At 39.4% G+C, this 10,052-nt stretch overlaps 1 protein-coding gene and 1 pseudogene across 1 annotated transcript; both read left to right on the forward strand.

The window, feature by feature from the left end:
- Positions 1-3,535: 3,535 nt before the first annotated feature.
- LOC125094703 (hsc70-interacting protein-like) lies at positions 3,536-4,785 on the forward strand. Its single transcript, XM_047720134.1, has one exon. It carries the CDS (start codon positions 3,623-3,625, stop codon positions 4,751-4,753), a length of 1,131 nt encoding a protein of 376 aa, XP_047576090.1. The 5' UTR covers positions 3,536-3,622; the 3' UTR covers positions 4,754-4,785.
- A 2,751-nt stretch (positions 4,786-7,536) lies between these two features.
- Positions 7,537-7,628, forward strand: LOC125096526 (uncharacterized; annotated as a pseudogene).
- The last annotated feature ends 2,424 nt before the right edge of the window (positions 7,629-10,052 follow it).

Raw genomic sequence — 10,052 nt, forward strand, 5'->3', positions numbered from 1 at the left:
ATCAGCCGAAGTCAAAATATAGCAAGAGCTACGGTCAAGCAACCCAGAAGCTACATGCCCATGTGTGTGTGCGTGTGTGTGCGTGACTGCATGTGCATGCGCGCACACAGTTCCTTTAGTTAAATTTCTTTTAAATGGACTCTGTGAGCATTTCTTGTTAAGATAGTTTAGCTTTAATGAATTTTTATTACTTGCAAATAAACCACACCTGATTGGGATGGAAGTTAAAGCATACCACACATGGAATTTGCCTGAAAGATGAACTGAAGGAACCATTTCTTCACTTATAGGCTTTGACCAGGACTATATTACAGAGATGCCGACCCCAGGAGAGAAAAGATCAGTGTACTAGCAGGTGCTTCATAAAGCCACAATCAATAAACGAGTGAAGATATTGTGTTTTTTTTTTCTTTTGAAACATTTCTACACAAAATAAAGCTATCTAAGTAATAGTTGATCCTAATAGAAACTGTTTAACTTTATTTAGCAGTCTGTAGCATGGGAAAACTGACCTTCCTGAATTTAAGGCCCTACAGTTATAAAAACCACCTATAACAGGAGATTATTTATGCATATATATAAAAATCAACATCATAGGTATATATTTAATTTAATTTTTTAAAGATTTTATTTATCTGAGATAGTGAGAGAGAGAGAGAGAGAGAGCACAAGCTGGGGGACAGAAAGACAGAGAGAAGCAGGCTTCCCATGGAGCATGAAGCCTGATGCTGGGCTTGATCCCAGGAATCCAGGATCATAACCTGAGCTGAAGGCAGACACTTAATCAACTGAACCACCAAGGTGCCCCAATATAAGTGTATATTTTAGATTACTGATTTTCTTACTGATGTGAACCATTATGGATTGTAACTGAGACTAATTTTAAATCTCTTAAGATTTCACTATTTAGTAGATCTGTTCTTGACACTGTCTCTTCAATAGAAATGTCATGATTCAATGAAAATCAAGGATAATCCCAAGGCTGACTAACTAAATTCATTATCCCAGCTCACCCCTTTTATGTTAAAAAGTATCAGTTGGTTTGAAGCCAGATTTCAATAATGACATTAATTTATTTAAGAAATGTTTGTTGAACCTTTTCTATTGGCACATGCTTTGTTAATTTCTGATAGTTTTATAAACATTGGTGACTTCTGTATCTTCTCTGAGCTTTATTTATGATTTATAAGATAGGAATACTTTTTCTTATTTTTATATGTTTGTGTGTGGATAAATAATCATCTTATTTATGGGTATATAGTAGATATAAAATAACTATTATTTTCCTTTAACTATACATACACATGAACAAATGAACTTGAGCTATTTGGCAACCATTTGGTTATTGGAACTACAAAACTTGAAGCAACAGTAGTGAAATAAACCCTAGAGGTAGAAGAATTCTGTGAACTGAGAATAAGTAAAAAACTGAGAATTAACTACACATTACAATACTATATGCATCAATAGAGCCCTTAGGCACAGTCTGAGCAAAGCTGTAAATCTAAATGTAAGTACAGAGAATCTGTTAGTGATCTTAGTCAAAAGTCCTATTAGAAAAATCTATGCTTTTTTTTTTTTTTTGTAGACTGGTTGTTTCTTTGAAACTTTTGACTCTTATTTGACTAAATGCTAATAAATTAATAAGCAGTTTCCCAGCCCACATCAAATTAGGAAAAGCAAATTAAGAATAAAACACAAACCTAAAGCACACTAATACATTCAAATAGCAGTTGACAATCTAACTAAGAATCAAGGGGTATGACAATCAGTGAAAGTAGGTAACACATACATAGTCAACTGAGCTGTTACAAAATAGTTCAGTAATTAATGCACAAAATAAAGGTATAAATGTAACTAAAATATAAAGAAAAGGGCCAGTAATGTTTGAAATACTTTTTTTTAGTAAGGCAAGGTACTGAATCATAAAGATCAGAAAAAAAATTTTATATAAAGAATGGCAAAAAGTTGAAGCTTTGAGGGGAGCCTGGGTGGCTCAGTTGGTTGAGCATCTGACTCTTGGTTTCAGTTCAGGTCATGATCTCAGGGTCCTGAGATCAAGCCCTGTGTCAGGCTCTATGCTCACTGGAGTCTGTTTGCTCCCTTTCCCCTTGCCCCTCTCTCTAAAAAAATAAATAAATAAATAAATGAGGGGCTCCTTGGTAGCTCAATTGGTTAAGTGTCTACCTTCAGCTCAGGTCATGATCCCATGGTCCTGGGATGGAGTCCCTCATTGGGTTTTCTGCTCAGTAGGGAATCTGCTTCTCCATCTCCCTCTGCTCCCTCTACCCCACTCATTCTCTCTCTGTGTCTCTGTTTCTCAAATAAATAAATAAATCTTAAAAAAATCTTCAAAAAAGAGCTGGAGCTTTGAATATTAAATTACAATTTTGGGTAATCTTTAAAATTCAATTATATAGAATACTAGAGTTTCTGACAATACTGCATAATGAGTAATTATTTCATATATTCCACACAAAATTGAGCCAACTTTTAATAATACAAGTAGTTCATTTCTTTCAGCAAATACAAAAACATCTAATAAGAGGTTATATATGAAGATACATCTACAGGCACCAATTCAAATAATTTTTCTATTAAGTACTCCTGGCACATGAACTAGTACTAGGGGCTATAAATTCCTTGCAACATTTACTTAAGAACATCATAAAGTAAACACAGCAGGAAACTGTATAAAGAGTATATTCATTTTGGTATGTTATGGCATTGAACCTTGGGAGACTATTATGTGTAGTATGACCCTGCAGTCAAGCAAAAGCATAAAATATATAAAGGTCAGAGATTCAAACTTATAGTTAGAGAATGAGGAATAAAAGCAGACCAGTTAAAGATTAATTCTTCCCCTTGCCAGTAGTAGGTACTTTTGTCATTACTGGTATATTGACTAGTATTAAATGTAATTTAGTGTGGAAAATTCTACTCTATTCTATGCTAGGTGTTTAATTTCTTTTATTAATGTATTTTTTTCTTGGTTGTAAACTGTTTCCTGTAAGAATCTGGAGCTTATTCTTGCATCATTTTATATTTCTCATATAAAAAGAGAACTATCTCATAATATTAACCTGCAGGGTTGACTTCATGAGTATATGATCTATGCAGCTGCACAGGGACTCACATTCAGAAGGGCCTGTGCCAGTTTAGTGCTCTGATACCACCATCTTAACATTTTAAGTAATTTTTTTTAAAAGGAGACTGCATTTTCATTTTGCATGGGGTTCTCCAAATTATGTTGGTGATCATGTTCATCTGTTTTACAGATCTGTGCAATTAGTCTATGAGGTGGTGCTTTTGGTATTAAAAATTTAAATAGTCCCAATCAACTAGAAAACTAATTCTAAAGTATATGCCATTTTTTTCTCTCTTTTTCCTGTGCTAGTTCTCTCTTCTCTAGTTAAATTATCAATGAGACAAGTAGACCAATGACACTGAAATAGAGAGTCCAGAAACAGATTTCCATGCAAATGCATACTTGCTACTTGACAGATTTGCTATTAGAAATCAAGTAGATCCCCCTTCCACACGATCACGCTGAGTTAGTACCCGCGCCTGGAATCGGGTTGCAACCTCAGCCGCGCCTGCCGCCTGCGACTGCCTCTGGACCATGGACCCCCGCAAAGTGAGCGAGCTTCGGGCTTTCGTGAAAATGTGTAAGCAGGATCCGAGCGTTCTGCACACCGAGGAAATGCGTTTCCTGCGGGAGTGGGTGGAGAGCATGGGGGGTAAAATACCACCTGCCACTCATAAAACTAAATCAGAAGACAGTATCAAGGAAGAAAAACCAGATAGTAAGAAGGCAGAGGAAAACATAAAGACAGATGAACCATCAAGTGAGGAGAGTGATCTAGAAATTGACAATGAAGGTGTGATTGAACCAGATACCGATGCCCCTCAAGAAATGGGAGATGAAAATGTAGAGATAACCGAGGAAATGATGGATCAGGCAAATGATAAAAAAGTGGCTGCCATTGATGCCCTAAATGATGGTGAACTACAGAAAGCCATTGACTTGTTCACAGATGCCATCAAACTAAATCCTCGCTTGGCCATTCTGTATGCCAAGAGAGCCAGTGTCTTCATCAAATTACAGAAGCCAAATGCTGCCATTCGAGACTGTGACAGAGCTATTGAAATAAATCCTGATTCAGCTCAGCCTTATAAGTGGCGTGGGAAAGCACATAGACTTCTGGGCCATTGGGAAGAAGCAGCACATGATCTTGCCCTTGCTTGTAAACTGGATTATGATGAAGATGCTAGTGCAATGCTGAAAGAAGTTCAACCGAGGGCCCAGAAAATTGCTGAACATCGGAGAAAATATGAGCGAAAACGTGAAGAGCGAGAGATCAAAGAAAGAATAGAAAGGGTTAAGAAGGCTCGGGAAGAACATGAGAGAGCCCCGAGGGAGGAAGACGCCAGACGACAATCAGGAGCTCAGTATGGCTCTTTCCCAGGTGGCTTTCCTGGGGGAATGCCTGGTACTTTTCCTGGAGGAATGCCTGGAATGGCAGGGGGGATGCCTGGAATGGCAGGGGGGGTGCCTGGAATGGCGGGAATGCCTGGGCTCAATGAAATTCTTAGTGATCCGGAAGTTCTTGCAGCCATGCAGGATCCAGAAGTTATGGTGGCCTTCCAGGATGTGGCCCAGAACCCAGCGAATATGTCAAAATATCAGAGCAACCCAAAGGTTATGAATCTCATCAGTAAATTGTCAGCCAAATTTGGAGGTCAAGCATAATGCCCTTATGACAAATAAAGCCCTTGCTGAAGGAAAAGCAACTTCGATCACCTAATGGATGTCGCAATAATACAAACCAGTGTACCTCCGACCTTCTCATGAAGAAAGCTGGGGTGCTGTGAAGAGAATCCCTACCCCTCTGCTCCCCATGCAACTGAAACATTCTACAATTGTTGCCATTAGGGTATTCATTCAGATAATGTTTTCCTACTAGGAACTACAAACTTTAAACACTTTTTAAACCTAAAAAATATTTAAAAACATATTAAAAGGGTATGTTAGTCCCTAAAAAAAAAAAAAAAGAAAGAAAGAAATCAAGTAGAGAAAGTACAATAGACATCGCAATAAATAAAATATAATTACATTCCTAACTCTTCTCAAACAAAAGTCTAGTCTGGGTAGGCTAAAAAACCAAGTGTGAAGAGCAAATGAAGAGTTAAAGATGGGATTATATTAAAAATGTGATCTGCTGGAGGAGTCAAGATGGCAGAGAAGTAGCAGGCTGAGACTACTTCAGGTAGCGGGAGATCAGCTAGATAGCTTATCTAAAGATTGCAAACACCTACAAATCCAACGGGAGATCGAAGAGAAGAACAGCAACTCTAGAAACAGAAAATCAACCACTTTCTGAAAGGTAGGACCTGCGGAGAAGTGAATCCAAAGTGACAGGAAGATAGACCGCGGGGGGAGGGGCCGGCTCCCGGCAAGCGGTGGAGCAACAGAGGACAAAATCGGGACTTTTAAAAGTCTGTTCCGCTGAGGGACATCGCTCCAGAGGCTTAACCGGGGTGAAGCCCACGCGGGGTCAGCGTGGCCTCAGGTCCCGCAGGGTCACAGAAGGATCGGGGGTGTCTGAGTGTCGCAGAGCTCACAGGTATTAGAACGGGGAAGCTGGCTACAGAGACAGAGCCGAGGAGTGACTCTCAGCTCGGGGTTACCTTGAACTGGTCGCAGGCTCGGTCAGCTCGGAGTGCGGCCGGAGGCCAGGGTGGCGGGAGTCATTGGGCGCTGTTCTCTGGGGGCGCACTGAGGAGTGGGCCCCGCGCTCGGCTCCTCTGGGCCGGAGAACGGGAGGCCGCCATCTTCATTCCCACCCTCCGGAACTCTACAGAAAGCACTCAGGGAACAAAAGCTCCCGAAAGCAAACCCGAGCGGATTACTCAGCGCGGCCCCCGGTAAGGGCGTTGCAACTCCGCCTGGGGCAAAGACGCTTGAGAATCACTACAACAGGCCCCTCCCCCAGAAGATCAGCAAGAAACCCAGCCAGGACCAAGTTCACCTACCAAGGAGTGTAGTTTCAATACCAAGGAGAGCAGCGGAATTCCAGAGGAGGAGAAAGCAAAGCACGGAACTCATGGCATTCTCCCCATGATTCTTTACCCTTGCACTTAAATTTTTTTTCTTTTCTTTTTCCATTTTTTTTTCTTCTTCTCCTAAATTTTTTTAACTTTTACGCTTTTCTTTTTTAACATTTTTTAACTAGTTTATCTAATATATATATATATATTTTTTTTCCTTTTTATACTTTTTCTTTATTGGTTTTCTTATTTTAATTTTTTTTTCTTTCTTTCTGAACCTCTTTTTATCCCCTTTCTCCCCCCACCACGATTTGGGATCTCTTCTGATTTGGCTAAAGCATATTTTCCTGGGGTTGTTGCCACCCTTTCAGTATTTTACTTGCTCCTTCATATACTCTTATCTGGACAAAATGACAAGGTGGAAAAATTCACCACAAAAAAAAGAACAAGAGGCAGTACCAAAGGCTAGGGACCATATCAATACAGACATTGGTAATATGTCAGATCCAGAGTTCAGAATGATGATTCTCAAGGTTCTAGCCGGGCTCGAAAAAGGCATGGAAGATATTAGAGAAACGCTCTCAGGAGATATAAAAGCCCTTTCTGGAGAAATAAAAGAACTAAAATCTAACCAAGTTGAAATCAAAAAAGCTATTAATGAGGTGCAAATAAAAATGGAGGCTCTGATGGCTAGGATAAATGAGGCAGAAGAAAGAATTAGCGATATAGAAGACCAAATGACAGAGAATAAAGAAGCTGAGCAAAAGAGGGACAAACAGCTACTGGATCACGAGGGGAGAATTCGAGAGACAAGTGACACCATAAGACGAAACAACATTAGAATAATTGGGATTCCAGAAGAAGAGGAAACAGAGAGGGGAGCAGAAGGTATATTGGAGAGAATTATTGGAGAGAATTTCCCCAATATGGCAAAGGGAACAAGCATCAAAATCCACGAGGTTCAGAGAACCCCCCTCAAGATCAATAAGAATAGGTCCACACCCCATCACCTAATAGTAAAATGGACAAGTCTTAGTGACAAAGAGAAGATCCTGAAAGCAGCCAGGGAAAAGAAGTCTGTAACGTACAATGGTAAAAATATTAGATTGGCAGCAGACTTATCCACAAGGACCTGGCAGGCCAGAAAGAGCTGGCATGATATATTCAGAGTACTAAATGAGAAAAACATGCAGCCAAGAATACTATATCCAGCTAGGCTATCATTGAAAATAGAAGGAGAGATTAAAAGCTTCCAGGACAAACAAAAACTGAAAGAATTTGCAAATACCAAACCAGCTCTACAGGAAATATTGAAAGGGGTCATCTAAGCAAAGAGAGACCCTAAAAGAAGTAGACCCTAAAAGAACAGAGACAATATACAATAACAGTCACCTTACAGGCAATACAATGGCACTAAATTCATATCTCTCAATACTTACCCTGAATGTTAATGGGCTAAATGCCCCAATCAAAAGACACAGGGTAAGCTTTGCGCAGTGGCAGTATCGTAGCCAATGAGGTTTATCTGAGGCGCGATTATTGCTAATTCAAAAGACACAGGGTATCAGAATGGATAAAAAAACAAAACCCATCTATATGTTGCCTACAAGAAACTCATCTTAAACCAGAAGACACCTCCAGATTTAAAGTGAGGGGGTGGAAAAGAATTTACCATGCTAATGGACATCAGAAGAAAGCAGGAGTGGCAATCCTTATATCAGATCAATTAGATTTTAAGCCAAAGACTACAATAAGAGATGAGGAAGGACACTATATCATACTCAACGGAACTATCCAACAAGAAGATCTAACAATTTTAAATATCTATGCCCCTAACGTGGGAGCAGCCAACTATATAAACCAATTAATAACAAAATCAAAGAAACATATTGACAATAATACAATAATAGTAGGGGACTTTAACACTCCCCTCACTGAAATGGACAGATCATCCAAGCAAAAGATCAACAAGGAAATCAAGGCCTTAAATGACCCACTGGACCAGATGGACATCACAGATATATTCAGAACTTTTCATCCCAAAGCAACAGAATACACATTCTTCTCTAGTGCACATGGAACATTCTCCAGAATAGATCACATTCTTGGTCCTAAATCAGGTCTCAACCGTTATCAAAAGATTGGAATCATTCCCTGCATATTTTCAGACCACAATGCTCTGAAGCTAGAACTCAATCACAAGAGGAAATTTGGAAAGAACCCAAATACATGGAGACTAAATAGCATCCTTCTAAAGAATGAATGGGTCGGTGCGCCTGGGTGGCTCAGTGGGTTAAAGCCTCTGCCTTCAGCTCAGGTCATGATCCCAGGGTCCTGGGATCGAGCCCCGCATCGGGCTCTCTGCTCAGCAGGGAGTCTGCTTCCCCCTCTCTCTCTGCCTGCCTCTCTACCTACTTGTGATCTCTCTCTCTCTCTCTCTGTTAAATAAATAAATAAAATCTTTAAAAAAAAAAAAAAGAATGAATGGGTCAACCAGGAAATTAAAGAAGAATTGAAAAAATTCATGGAAACAAATGATAATGAAAACACAACGGTTCAAAATCTGTGGGACACAACAAAGGCAGTCCTGAGAGGAAAATATATAGCGGTACAAGCCTTTCTCAAGAAACAAGAAAGGTCTCAGGTACACAACCTAACCCTACACCTAAAGGAGCTGGAGAAAGAACAAGAAAGAAACCCTAAACCCAGCAGGAGAAGAGAAATCATAAAGATCAGAGCAGAAGTCAATGAAATAGAAACAAAAAAAAAAATAGAACAAATCAACGAAACTAGGAGCTGGTTCTTTGAAAGAATTAATAAGATCGATAAACCCCTGGCCAGACTTATCAAAAAGAAAAGAGAGAGGACCCAAATAAATAAAATCATGAATGAAAGAGGAGAGATCACAACAAAAGAAAGACAGACAATTATAAGAACATACTATGAGCAACTCTATGCCAACAAATTTGACAATTTGGAAGAAATGGATGCATTTTTAGAGACATATAAACTACCACAACTGAACCAGGAAGAAATAGAAAGCCTCAACAGACCCATAAGCAGTAAGGAGATTGAAATAGTCATCAAAAATCTCCAAACAAACAAAAGCCCAGGCCAGATGGCTTCCCGAGGGAATTCTACCAAACATTTAAAGAAGAACTAATTCCTATTCTCCTGAAACTGTTCCAAAAAATAGAAATGGAAGGAAAACTTCCAAACTCATTTTATGAGGCCAGCATCACCTTGATCCCAAAACCAGACAAGGATCCCATCAAAAAAGAGAACTACAGACCAATATCCTTGATGAACACAGGTGCAAAAATTCTCGCCAAAATACTAGCCAATAGTACTCAACAGTACATTAAAAGGATTATTCACCACGACCAAGTGGGATTTATTCCAGGGCTACAAGGCTGGTTCAACATCCGCAAATCAATCAATGTGATACAACACATTAAGAAAAGAAAGAACAAGAACCATATGATACTCTCCATAGATGCTGAAAAAGCATTTGACAAAGTACAGCATCCCTTCCTGATCAAAACTCTTCAAAGTGTAGGGATAGACGGCACATACCTCAATATTATCAAAGCCATCTATGAAAAACCCACCGCAAATATCATTCTCAATGGAGAAAAACTGAAAGCTTTTCCGCTAAGGTCAGGAACACGGCAGGGTAGTCCGTTATCACCACTGCTATTCAACATAGTACTAGAAGTCCTAGCCTCAGCAATCAGACAACAAAAGGAAATGAAAGGCATCCAAATCGGCAAAAAAGAAGTCAAACTATCACTCTTCGCAGATGATATGATACTATATGTGGAAAACCCAAAAGACTCCACTCCAAAACTGCTAAAACTTGTACAGGAATTCAGTAAAGTGTCAGGATATAAAATCAATGCACAGAAATCAGTTGCATTTCTCTACACCAACAACAAGACAGAAGAAAGAGAAATTAAGGAGTCAATCCCATTTACAATTGCACCCAAAACTATAAGATA

Source organism: Lutra lutra, chromosome 3 (genome assembly GCF_902655055.1).
Source record: "Lutra lutra chromosome 3, mLutLut1.2, whole genome shotgun sequence".
NCBI lineage: Eukaryota > Metazoa > Chordata > Mammalia > Carnivora > Mustelidae > Lutra > Lutra lutra.